Raw genomic sequence first — 14,404 nt, 5'->3', positions numbered from 1 at the left:
CCTGAATGTTCACTCTTAGAATTTAGGTTGGATGAAGCTCAACCTTACAAAACCGGCTTGAAAAGTGAAGGTTGCCCAAGCTTTATAAACACTACATATGTCATATTTCATGACAATGTAGGACTAAATACATTCCTTCACAGCCAACACAATGAAGATGTTGTAAGTTGCACCGAAGGCAACCAAAATGCCACCATTAAGCAGCTAGGAGCGGATTATAATGAAGGCGGAATTTCCAACATGCACTTTCACACTCGGGCCCCAATGAGCCTAGAGATTAGATGATTTGAAAAGCTCAACTAAAAATCTAGGATAGACTCTAATACCATTTTAGAATTTGAGTTTTGCCTAACTCAACCTTACAAAACCAACTTTTAAAGTGAAGGTTTGCCCAAGCTTTAGGCTCAGTTTGAATATCTTAAAACCAACTTGTAAGGTGATTACTGCCCAGGTTTTACAAACACTAGATAAGCCATGTTCTTAGACAATGTGGGACTAAATACACACTTCACACCCAACACAAGGTGTCGGAGACTGCAGCGGAGGCAACCCACGTGTCGCAATAAGGCGGCAGGGGGTGGACAGCAATTAAGGCAGAATTTCCAACAATTACTTTTCTTGAGTTTTAAAACATCTAAAAGTATACATCAGGACAAAACCAATACACAGAAGAAGAAAAGAGCAGGAAAAAAAATAAAAGCAAATTATTGTAAGTCGCATAACATTTAGTGGTATTTTGTTTTGCCAAAATAGTGTGTGGATAGTTCGAGTGAGTATTAAATTGGAAATGCTTGGGAGAGAGAGAGTGGAATGAGAGTGTGTTCGAGTGAGAGAGGTGAAGATTGAAAGTTTGTAAAAACTCTGCTTTTGAAAACTTCAAAAAATGTACATTCGGACAAATCTCATCCAAATATGTAACCCACACAAACACTGTCTGGACAAATCCTTTCGGTGAGAGGGAAAATTGTCACAAAAAAAAGGTATCGGTTTCTTAGAACATAGAGGCGAGAAGCAACTTCCAATATATAACCACAGAGATAAGAACTCGAATAAAATGTCAGGAAAGCCAAGAAAGATTCAAAGCTTACTTACCTATGTAAAAAGGAATAGTTCAATTCCATTTGTTTGATAATAAAACTCATCTGCAAATTAATTTCTCAAAAAGGAGGATCGTATCTGTAACATTTGAAGTAAGTTTCCTTCGATGCCCTGCAATTATTAGATGTAGTTACTCACCCAACTAAAGAAATAGCAGTAAGATCAACTGGAATGACATCAGAAGTTCCTGGGCACAACTTTTACATACAGATTCTTGTTTTAGTTTTTATTATTTTTCAAAGTGAATCTGGAATTCTAGATTACATACTTTCCATGATCTGAACAATGAATGATAGATTACAAGAATCTGTCCATATACATGTATCATAAGGAGGACAGCAACTAGACAGAGAAAAAACAAACAGTACTCGTTATTTGATGAAACACAAGAATCATATTTACAGAGTCATCAATTTTTCCTGAAAGCCTCCAGGAAGATTCTGAATGGGCACCAAGCGAAGCATGGCAAACTGCTTGACAGCTTCATCTGCAAAATACCAAAGCAAAAACTTGGTGTGTGCGTGTGTGTGTGTGCGTGTGTGTGGTGGGTGGGAGTCATCTCAGTAAATGAAAAGCTGATTTTATTAAAATATTAAATGTATGTACAAAGGCCTTGTTCTCTGATCTATAAGAGCTACAACCAGGATACAGTGTTTGCTAACTTATAATCACTGGGAATACTAAATTTTACTTGAACAAAAAGATTTTTACACTGTAAGTCATGAACTTCAAGACGAACAAAATCCGAAACAGCTGAAAGCCACTCAAAAAACTTGGGGAGGGTAACCTACCAAAGAATCTATATAACCTAATTAAGGACAGGATTAGCCATAAGACCGTCTCCTGCAACTAGTCATTACTTAAAGTACTTTGTTTCCTGTCATTGGTATGTAATGTACATAGAAAGCTGTTTCAAACCATCATGTTCAAGTCTGAAAGGTCATCCATGGGAATTTCAAGGCCCATAAACCCATCATCTTGCAATCCATCATCATCAATATTCAACCACGAACCAATATCCTGACCTTGGCCATCAAGTACATCCATTCCAGGTAGTTGCAGGTTGGACAAATCTATAGCCTCATGTTCATCTTCACCCGCGGTAGACTCATTCTTTTCCTTGGCATTGCTATTGGTAGACATTTCATTTGATTTTGAAACAGATGGCAGTGCTGGTTTAGGTTGGTCAGATAGCTTGCCAAGGAGGCCATTAACAGAAACTGAATGCTGCCCTGCTTTTTGCTTAGGCTTTGATTTTGGTTTCCTTTCTCCTTTAGTATTAGATAATGCGGGCCTACCGGCTTTGGTAGTTCCGTTTCTGGATAACACTTCTCTGCTCTGCCCTTTTCCATCTCTGTCTCTTTCACTTCTCTTTCCTTTTGTGCTGCTTGATAGAGAACCTCTAATGCCCGATGGAGCACTTGAAGCGCCAACATCATCAAGGGACAATTCCCTTTTCTTCCCCCTGTTTGACCAAAGATCTTCCTTCCCACTAGTTTGTTCAGATGAATTATTTATAACAGGAAAAATATCTGATAAATTGACATCGTGATTATTCATGTTCGGACTAAATTGTGCAGGGCTCCTCCGTGAACTAATGGAACCTGCGGAATGAAATACATACAAATTAAAAATAAAAATCCGAAGAAAAGAACCCTACATGTAACAGTTCAGGCAATGAAGGATTCAAATCATTCGTCCCTTCCCTATGTCCCCAATCCTGTACTAAGTAAAATACCGACAGCTAAAAAAAAGGACGCCTCTCAGTCGGAAGTTGACTCTCTTAGCTGGCATTACTTTTTTTCCTTAGTAGCAGTATTTCATTGGGAAGACAGACAGGGAGAGTAGACAAGGGAATGCACAAGCAAGCTTAATTTAAAGGTCCCGTTGAGATTTTGGCTAAGATGGTAATAGAAAACACAAGATACAAAATAATAGATTAGACAATTTATTCAAGATAATGAATAAGACACCTGTTCTTGCTTCCAGATAACGGGAAGAAGCATGTGGTTTTGCGGACTCAACCTCCATGCCATCTACTAGCCGTTGGGAAGAAGCAGCTAAGAACATATCCTTGAATAAAGGCTCGTTGAAGCAGCTCTTGCCTGTATCTTCAAATTGATGGTACCGCTCCAATGTCCTTTTAACAAATCCCAATGCAGCTTGCTTGGCCACTTTGCTGCTTGTATTTCTCCCACCTGAGGGATTACGACCCCGACAAGCCTGCCAACCAATTATTGTCAATTTACTCTGCAATGAAACCTAAATATAAAATCATGAGCATTTTCAAAAATGATGGCATCTATATTTTGCTATGGATGTTCAACTCTTACTCTCAAACAATTTTAATAACATAATCAGGCAGAGTATGGATTTTGATTTCTCTAATAAAACATTAAAATAATAGGTCAAACGGGTCACAAGTCTGAATTTAAAGAAATAGTGTAATCATGGTTGAGGGTTGGTTATTCCTGTTGCAAATGGTAGGTTTCCATAACGTCAACAATCCACACAAGTCAGACAAGGAGATTGAGATCACCAACACATCTGATACATTCCAGCAGATTCATTTAGGGCTACCCACACTATTCAACAAAGCGCCCTGCATATTATGTGTTCCTTGTTTTATTTCCCGCTGCATACTTGAATAATCAAAGTTAGACCATGTCTTCACTCTGTCTATACTACCCAATACCCACCAGTCCAATGCAAAGATCCCCTTTCAACCATTGTGATAAACTTTTGGTCTTGGGGTTAATTGACTAGGTTGGAGTGCAAAAAATCATTTGAAAACTGTAAATCTGGTCTAATACAAAAAAGAATATTGAACGTTAAGAAGGTTACCATGTATTTCTCATAAGCCATTACAACGAGTTTGTCTAGAGCGCGTACTTCAAAATCCCTGTTAATCAAAATTTTATATCAACAGTGAGCAACAAAAGTTTAAATTCAGAAGATTATCAGGGCATAAATGGGAGTGCAATTACTTTTCTTGACATTCTTTGGTCACTGAAGCAGATTTTAATAACCCTTCTAGCAAGCATTTCTTCTTGTAAACCTATGGTGTACATGAAAATAAAATTACAACATCAATTACATAATATCAACATTACATCCATAAAGTTCAGAATCAAATTTATAAATCAGATGTGAGTTGTAAGCCTGATTTATGTTGCTTAGAAAAAATTCTAATCTGCATATTAACATGAATTTGGAAAGCAAAATTTAAATATCCACTTTTTAAAAAACAATTATATAGCTGATAAAACAATATGGGCAATAAAACATTTAGATGACTACCAATTATTACTAGTACGTTATAACTTAGCTTCAGCATCAGTAAGTACCTGTCTTTGATAATTCTCTTCTAACCTAGTGATATCGTCAAATATTCCTTCATCATCAGTTTGCGATATTTCAGGCTAGAAAAAATAGAAGAGAAAAAGAAAATAAATATTACAAAAACATACAATATTTAATAATAGGCAAAATTACACCAGAGATCTTTTAAATTATTTTTTTGTAACTGGTTGGTCCTTTATGTTTTTATGTAACAACATGGTCCTTTAAGTTACCAAACATGTGTGCTGTTACCCTTTTTTAACCGAGTGAATGTGCTCATTGTGAATGCAATTATTTTGAATGGTATAAATATGATGAAGTGCAACCAGAAATACAACAGTCACACATTTCTAAATGTTCAAAATGTGAGAAAAAGAATGTAGAAATCACCCTAAAGGACCAAGTAGTTACAAAAAAAACTTAAAGTATCAACCTGTAACAAAAAAATAACTTAAAGGACATCTGGTGTAATCTTGCCTTAATAATAACAGACAGAACTTCTTGAAAAAAACAAACCATTAGGTTTTTTTATCAGTGGTCTACTGAAAGTGTAGCAGAATAAACTAGAATAAATACAGTTCAATTAAACCTGATAATACTCATATCTCCTCACTATGAGATGTCAAGAAAAATAGCACAGAAGTTATTAGAAAGTGACTTACCACAGGTTCTGGGGAAATTCCAATGCTCTGAAGCTCCAAGAGAAGCTTGTCATTTATATCCAAGGCATCATATTCCAACTCTGAAGAGGTTACGATAGGTGACTTCTGGCTTGAGCGCAACCCGTTGGATGGAATATCTTCTACATCATTTCTAGTATCATCATGCTCTGGCTTCTGAGTTGTCCTATAACCATTGCAGGCAGAATGACTGGTGAAGTTATAATTAGCTAGTGAGCTGTTATCTAAATGGTTCAGTTCCAATTCTCCATTTGTCTCAAATTGAGTATCATATGCATCAAAATTGAGATTTTCACTTCCACTGCAACCCTCCTCTGAAATTAAAGCCGATAGCAGCCTTTGACAAAGGGGAATTACATTACAATCCCCTTTTGATGATTGCAATTGTTCACTAACAATTCCAGCACCCCTTTGAGCATCAGGTCCAATATCTCTTCCACAAACCATCAACCCAACCCCATTAGCAGCAGCTTCATAATCATCTATATTTGAAGAAACTGGAGTTGGCATCAATCCGCTTGACTCAAGATTTATCTGAAAGATGAATGAATTATTACAGAAGTTCAAATAAATAATTCAACAACAGGTATGTCTAAGAAACCAGTCAACTATATCATGCTATTATCATAACTAACAACTAATTATAAAAGAACTGAAGAAATTTTTAATATATATCAAATTATAAAATATTATGTATACGGCATAAATATAAAATATATATACACACTGTTGCGTACCCATATCACTACAACTCACTGAATACAGAAGAAATGGACAAAAAGGCACAAATACTGGAAAAGTAGTGTATTATTCATATAAATGAAAGATAACCGCAAAAGGATGAATACCCTAATGCCCACAGAGCCAAGCTCCTACAGAGAACAATATTCTCTGTCCACTACACAAATTATCTCCCCAAAGATGCCTCTTCTCTATCTTTCAACCCTCTATATAATAAATCCACCCATTCTACCTTCTCGCTCCTCTAACTAACTATCCTTTCTTTCCGTAGGAGCATTGCTCTGTGGCAGTGAGATTCTTGAATCTACTGTAAATCCTTTCAATATATAATAAACAGCCTTTACTCAAATTTATCCTGTCATTTGCTTCTCTGCAACTACCATCGGTTTTTAGGATCCTAACATTTGTCCAATTCAAGAGATTCAAGACAAAAGAAACATGTATTTATTTATATTAAAAACTAAATTCTAAGTTATAAATTATCAACCAAAGGCTACCTTTTATCAATAAATAAATAGTCAACCAAAGGCTACCTAAGTGCAATAATATCATGAATAGAAGACACAAATCTGAAGCACTGTTGTATTGTGCCCTTTTCTTAAATGTGAAAACTCTAAACATGGATAAGGGAGATAAGAGTCATGCTGACATTTGACCCAGCACAAACTCTTACAAAGAATAGTAACAATAACTGTCGCTGATAATCACTAACAAAATAAGGATTGACACCTTTTGTTTCCAGTAAGCAACATCCTCCTCAATTATTAAGCCAAAGAAAGGCTCCATCTGCCTCCAAAATTGGCTAGAAAAAGCACGACCTGCAGCAATAAGAAAAATCAGAACTACTCCATCACATAGTAAGTATTTAGGTATCACATTTAGATTCTGTCAAAAACAAAGTATCACATAGTATTTAGAAAGATTGATACCAGAGTTGATAAGACCCTTTACAGCAGCCAATAGCTCTTCATGTCCATCTTCTGGCCCAACTAAACCAATGAAACCAAAAGTGAATAATAATGTGTATATATTCCAATTGCAAAATTCACTTCAATATTTTTTTATTGACACTTTAACAGTACCAAGGAAATCTGGTGATGCACTAATAGCTGAGTGCTTTTGACGAGCATATGCCTTCCGATCAGAAAGTTTCCTGGTTGGTGGCCGGCCTGCCTTGCTGCATGGATTTCATAATAAGATTTTAGCCTGTGCCCAAATAAATTGCCAAATAGCCTAGGGTCCATTGATTTAAGCTTTAAAAAAACAAGTCCATGATACTTTCTTCAGAGCATGTTACAAAAGCTATTGTGCTTAGCTTGAGAGGAAAAAACTTGCATAACTTTTATAACTTAAAATAGATCTTTAATTATAAAGGCATATTTTCTTTTTTTTAACACAAAAAACAGGCTCCTTTGGCTGTAGTAATGATTTAGAAGAAGGATTCTAACCTTTCACTCTTCTCAAATCCAAGTCTTGAACTTCTGAGTTGCTTTACAGTCCCTATGTTCCCAAGCTTCTCAGATGTCATTGGCGTCAATGACCTTGTAGCAGGAAAATTCCGGCCTGTCCTTCCTTGCCTCCGAACACCGTCTCCATGTTCTTCCTTGGATACAAGTTTATTTCTTTTTGTTGGAGGGACCATGTTAGAAACCTTTTGAACATTTTGTCCAGCTTTCTGGTCTATCTCATCCGGTTTCCTGCCCTTGTCTTTAGGTTTCATCTCAGCAACCCCTGACTCTTCACTTTCAGATAAGGCAGCTGAAGATGATGGATCCCCTTTTAATCTTATTTGCTGGGGAGAACCGCCAGACAAACGTTTGGCAACACCTAACCCAAGATCACTGCCAGATGCATCAGATACAGAATCCAAAGCAGGGGAATCATCATTACTCGAAACAGCGGGAACAAAACTTGCTCTTCTGGCAGTGCGGGAGCTCTTTTGTGGCCTCTGCCAGGGGACAACAGGTGGAGAAGATGATCGTGCTGATGCTGCACGTTTTCTATTGCTTGTGCCAACACCAGCAGGGGGCTTGGTGGTAATGCTACAGTTAGATAATTCCCAATCATTAGGAACAGTTGCTCTGTGGATAACTGGTGACAGCTTGGAAGCAACTCCTGAACCTGATCGTGGTGCCCGAACAGATGTATTTAATTTTGCACTTGAATTAGGGCTAGTTGAATTAAATTCATCACGGACAGTTGCCCTGGGTATACAAAAAAAAATGCAAAGACTAAATCAATTAGTATCAATTATAGAATATATGTATAAAAAATTATCAAGACAGAGAAGAGTAAAGAGGAAAAGAAAACAGAGATCATCATTTAAGAAATATAAAGGAAAAGTATACAACTAGGACTTATCAACATCCACATAGCAAAGTCACCCTATCCTTCAACAAATTTCTAACGTAAACCTCTTTAAAAACATGAAGCCAGGCACTTATTCTTATCCTAAAGCAGTTACTTAATCCAAAACACCTAATCAATTAAAGAATAAAAACACAACGAAGGTAACTATGAATGCTAATCACAGTTAATAAAAATCAACAAATAGACGGAAATGGAGCAAATGAACAACCCCACAAAAGCACGGAACAGGAAATGTGAACATAAAGTGGAGAAAAAGGCTGCTAAGGATAAAAGAAAGTTTTCTTTGTGAAAGCAATAAATAAAAAGGCTCTTAAGTGCTTACTTGTTAGTGGCTCTGAAATTCATCCTTTCTTTGTCTGAATTAACAGGACGATCCCGCCTATCATTAATAGCAGAGTTGCTATCGGCATCATTCCTAGGAGTAGAGACACGTGTGCCCAACCCAACTTGTTGAGAGACGCCGTCTGATTTTCCACCTCCAGCAGTTACATTAGAAAGGCCCGACCTAGAAAAATATACATAAAAATATTATATACATAGCATAGCCTACACTATAAAGATAACCAACAGGAATTTGTTTTTTAAGAAAAATAAAAAAACTGTTACATGACATCTTCCATTGAAGATCCTTAAAATCAGAGAGCATAATCCCTCACAACAATATCTATTTATATATAAAGATGGGTTTGAAGCCTTTCACCATTAACAATATAAATGGAAAAAACCACAACAGCTCTCTTTTATTTTTTTATTTTTTCAGTATTGCATTTTGTCCGTGAAAGGAAGAGAATCCAACAAATTACCATTGGTAGAATGAGTGCGTTGTATACATCCTAAACCTTATTTGGTAATTTTTATTATATCAAATGTTTATGTAATTTGGTCAACTTATTATTTGGTATTATATGAGTATAGCACCAGTAAAAAATTGCCAATATAATTAATAATAGGAAAAATGTAATTTAAAAATTACATTTTCAAACTAAAAATGTTTTATATTGAATGATAAAAGAAAATGCCTATAAGTACATTGAATCTAAACCAAAATTAACAATTGTTGACAAACTGTTCAACTAATTATACAATTATTATTTAATTTTACATTTGTGCATTAGATAACACTCCCTCCATCCCAAAATAATCGACCTATTTGACAATTTCACATATTATAAAAATATATATAATTAAAATAGAGACAATAATAACTTACCAAATTAACCCTATCAAGTATTGTGCATTTACCATTACTGCCATAAATGCAAAGTAGAATACATTGAATCGTGAGTGGAGAATGCAGTATTAATTAAATGGTACAATTGGATAAATATAATTAATATCACCTATAAAATTGAAAGTGTGAATCTATTAATGGACAGTTATTTTTTGCAAATAGGTTAATTGTTGTGGAATGGAGGGAGTATGATATAAGGAATAAAGATTTAATTAGTAGTTAAACGTGATTGGTATATTGACAATGAGGAAATACTACAACCTGCCCTGCCTGCAGTGGAATTTAGACAAGGAACACTTTAATCCCGAGAACAATCACTGAAACTTTTCCCATACTTGAAGTCCAAAACTATATAATAATCTATTCATGGATACTAAGGCATAAAATTTATAGCTAATAAATAAATTGGAAAAGGTAAGATTTAAATCTTCTCCATATATATCATCTTAATATTTTACCAAAACTTTCATTTCCAGATATAAAGATCACGAATTAATTTATTTATCATTATGCTAAATAATAATTTATTATATAGAACCAAACCAAGGGAGCATATACAAGCTAATAATTTGTTTATACGTGAATAAATGCACACAAATGCATTCATACCTGAAAGAATGAGAGTCGTTACTCAGTTTTGACCGAGCATCAGTAGCTAGTCTTTGTTGCATTCCTTGCTTAGTTTCCTGGAAAATGTTAACAGGTTTTGCCAATGCGGTGCTCAGAGACCCATCGGGTTTGATGCCAGAACGCTTCTTCCTCGTTTTAGACTTTTCCCAACCATCGCCTCCAATCGGAAAAGTTCGTTCCTCACCTTGAATTGTACCATTATTAGCAACTCGTACGATATCCTTCTCTCTATCTACAATCCCAGATGACCTGACGAGTGAATTTGTCCGCACATCCATCTAGAATTAAACAAGCCCAAGTAAGTTTTACTCAACAGAGTTTGAAGCATACCAAGTTAATATGGAATCTGACTATCCATATAAAGAGTCGTGCAAAGAAAGTTGTAAAGCCACAGGACATACTCGCATGCCATACTCAAACATAAAGATGTAAAATAAAAGGGTGTGCTTCTTTGATTGTGTTGCATTCAGTTTTTAAGAACTATTTTGAAAAATAGTTTTGAAAAACCATTTTTTAGTTTTTAGTTTTAAAAACAAGAAAATAAGAAAAAAGTTTGCAAAACAAGTTTGTCATTTCAAATTCTAAACGGAAAAAGCAAATTATAAGAAGGGAACCAAACCGACCCATTTTGGAAACTCATAGATGCAATGCAATACATAGTAAGACAAAGTTCATTACTGACATAGATACATGCTTAAGGGTGAACTACGTTTATTTAATAAACATAAATAAAAATATTTTAAGAAATCGATGTAAAATTTTTTATACCCGCATCCAATCTCATCTCACCATTTAACATTTTTAGAGATATTGTAGGAACTAACATAGCAAAGTAACAGCATAGTGTGATTTGTTTTGATGCATGTGTAAAACAAATTACACCGACAGTGCATAAGAATGAATCTCATAACTCTATAATAGATTTTTACACAGTGGTATCTCCACCAAATAACATAAGTGAAGTGTTCTAGTTGGCAACTATGTTAAGACAAACATAAAACAGGCTTCATGTCACGTAAATATATATCTACCGAACCGCTGGGAATTTATGACTTGCTGGGCAGGCAGTATTAAGTTGAGAGCAGTAAGAAACTAGAGATATAACATTAGGGGGCAAAAAATCCGAGAAATAGCGTTAATACCAGCAAGCAAGCTACAAAGAAAACCAATGCACATACCTTGACATCAACCAAAGAAGTTCTAGTGCGCTTGTTTGGAACAGCATTTTTGGTTCTTTCTTCCAACTTTTGCTGGTCATGTTCAAAACTGCCTATGACTGCATGACCATGAACTCCAACCTTACCTATGCTGGGGCCCAAGACTGGCCGATCACTTAATGTAAAACTGGAACGGTCAGTAGAAAAATTGTCTGCTCTAGATCTCTTCTTTGAAGTTATATTTGGAAAATCTTTGTTGAATCTAGATAAGGCTTCACTGAACATTTTAGCACGGTCCCTGTTGAGTTGTACAATGATATTAAACAGCTAATTTCAATGCATGTTGAGTGGTGCAATGTTATTAAACAGCTAAAACTTCAATACAAGTAAAAGAACATTCAAAGAACTACCTTGCCCTCCTAAAGTTAGCATGTAACCCATCCCTGAGTCTTTTGATATCTTCTGGTACTACGGATGTCAATTGCTTGCCTTTTGCATAACTGGATGGAGATTCATCCGGTGAAATGCCAAGAGCAGCACTGACATGGCGTTTATAATCCATTGGACGATTAGACTTATGATCTAAAGCAACTAACTTTGGATCAAAACGCACACAACTGAAGAAGCTCATCACATCCCCTTGGGTTGCTGAAGAACTGCTTCTTGACATGTTTGGAAGAGAAGACAGAATTGGATTTTCTATGCTCTCACGAAAGCTACCTGATCTATCTATTGAAGCAGCTACGTGGGATCCTCGCTGGCCAGTGTACAAAGGTCTATCTGGGCTGGTGGAAGATACGTCAAACTTGGTGGATGCTGCCATTGCACTAATTTCCCCACATCATTTGAACAAAAAATACAGAGCAAAGAGTGTTGCATTACACAGATGTGATACTACAGCACATAAAGGGCAAATCTGATTTGCAAGGGAACAATTGGACAACGTGTACCTGAAAGGATCAAAATAATAACAGAAATCAAACTCCATTGGATATGATGTAGAGATATCCATTTGGACACTAAATATAAGGGTTGAGAGGTTCAGCTCTATATGGGACCTGGTCCTCATTCTTATATCAAACTATCAGCTTTCTGTATAATGCACCATTTCAATTTCAAAGTTAACATCTAGGACAAATTTTCATTTTAATAGAATATACCCTCAAGACTGATAATGCAAAGACTTCATAGCATAATGGGCCTGTACTATGTTGAAATGAGCTATCTAATATCTAGGTTACAGGTTAATTAAGAAACAATGAAATATTTTGACCAAAAAAAGTCCATTTTAGGGGGGGGGGTTATTAGATGTGATACAGTTATCTCTAGTCTTATTGGCACCATTAGAAGCCCTTTTAGATATAAATGTAGAAATCTTTTGAAACAGAATATTATTGAATGAAAAAAATAAAACTTGATGCAACTTCTCAAATCTCAAGCAAGTCGCATTGATTGTAAATATAAATCATATTCATACACAACCGAACTTGGCTTACAAGAGTCTGACAATGATACCATACAAAAATGAAGTTTAATAGACATAAATGCTCATTGCAGCATCAAGACGAAATCTACATTATTATTATGACAAATGCTATAAAGATTTCGTCAACAACAAACTATATTCAAACCAAATACTTCTACAACTTAATGTCTCCACTTCAAAAACTTATCGCTACAACCATTTACGGTTTCAATTTCTAATGCCAATTAATACAACTTACTATCATCTGAATTTCAAACACAAGCCCTGGCCCCATTAACTAGACTTCATTATCATCTTCCCAACAAAAAAAAAAAAAAACAGGTAGCCAATCTCACGACAACAAATATTTCATTATCTAGAAACTATAAACATTCCCAACATTCACTGTAAAAATGAACCCATCAAAACATTTGAGTGTTACTACCTGAATTTGTGAGCCCATAAGAAAACATGCAGCACACTATTGGTTACAGATTTTCCTTCCTACACTAAATGTAGGCCTATGTTTGGTTCCACGTTTGGCACAGCTAGAATTGATTCTGAATGTGTAAAAATGATTCTAACTTGAAACTATGATTTGCAACTTTTGAATCTAAACATGATTTTTACGTTGGAATATATCATTCAACTCACTTTTATTCAAATGTATCCAATCATAAATCACTTAACATTCAACTCACACTTCTAAGTAAAATTAATTTAGTAAAATCAATTCATTCAAAATCATTTCTGTCACTGCAGAACCAAACTTGCACTAAGATCAGTCTATTTTTCTATTACGTATTTACGTTCTTCTCCTCTGAATATTGCATCATTTGCCATCATAACATGGAATGACCACACAATATTTAAAAAAATCCCAGTCCTCCTGTTGAACCTCAAGCTTAAGCTTTTCTTCTTATCTTAAATTTCAGTATATAAATTACTTTGATAGAAAACCAAATCAAATTAAATCATGATTCTATCAACAACATAACTTCGGTTGCACACGTTTTAGCTTACTTTGTGCAAGCAGATACTATCCAACCTCTACTTCCTAAATCTCAGTTCAAAAGTTAAAATCAAATATTAATAAAAAAAATAGAGAGAATTAAGAACATGAATAAACCCTAAGGATATAATCAATACAAAAAGAAACAAAGAATTTAACCACAAACTATCCTGATAAAGCTAAAAACCATTCCCAATTACAAAATCAAAACCCTAGAAGTTGAAATTGAAAAATGAACGAAACAAAAGCAAGCTCGAAATTGATATGATAAAACAAACAAGCACATAAAATATACCTCGAATCTTGCAATGGTGTTATTGAATTTGAAAATAGCAGAACGAATTTTGAAAATTGGGGAAAAATTGAAGAACGTGTTAAAATTTGATTTTGCTTGAAGCTTCAAATCCAAGTTCGTACGAAGCCATGGTGGACGAAAGGAGCCTCTGGTGTTTTGATCGGCAATGTATTGGGCCGAGTTTATATTACGGTTTTACCCATGGCTATGTAATTTTGTAAATTTAAAATCAATGTTTTACAAAGGGTGTTTTCGTCAATACAAAAATCAATACGTATAATGGCATAGTTACATGTGATTATGTTATGCTATGCTATAAATACGAACTTGGTAATAATTAATAATTATCATAATTTATCATTATAGATTATTTTCATGAATTT

At 35.1% G+C, this 14,404-nt stretch overlaps 1 protein-coding gene across 1 annotated transcript; it reads right to left on the bottom strand.

Annotated features, from left to right (window-relative positions):
- Nucleotides 1-1,662: 1,662 nt before the first annotated feature.
- LOC127135403 (uncharacterized) lies at nt 1,663-14,188 on the bottom strand. Its single transcript, XM_051062129.1, has 15 exons — nt 14,022-14,188; nt 11,660-12,199; nt 11,271-11,547; nt 10,072-10,370; nt 8,554-8,736; nt 7,310-8,065; nt 6,944-7,038; nt 6,791-6,850; nt 6,591-6,679; nt 5,103-5,654; nt 4,446-4,520; nt 4,086-4,156; nt 3,943-4,000; nt 3,072-3,321; nt 1,663-2,702 (listed from the first exon to the last, which is right to left on the bottom strand). Exons 2-15 carry the CDS (start codon nt 12,070-12,072, stop codon nt 2,011-2,013), a joined length of 3,870 nt encoding a protein of 1,289 aa, XP_050918086.1. The 5' UTR covers nt 12,073-12,199; nt 14,022-14,188; the 3' UTR covers nt 1,663-2,010.
- Nucleotides 14,189-14,404: the final 216 nt, after the last annotated feature.

The sequence above is a fragment of the Lathyrus oleraceus genome, chromosome 1 (assembly GCF_024323335.1).
Source record: "Lathyrus oleraceus cultivar Zhongwan6 chromosome 1, CAAS_Psat_ZW6_1.0, whole genome shotgun sequence".
Classification (NCBI taxonomy): Eukaryota; Viridiplantae; Streptophyta; class Magnoliopsida; order Fabales; family Fabaceae; genus Lathyrus; species Lathyrus oleraceus.
This window is presented reverse-complemented; position numbering and strand designations above follow the sequence as displayed.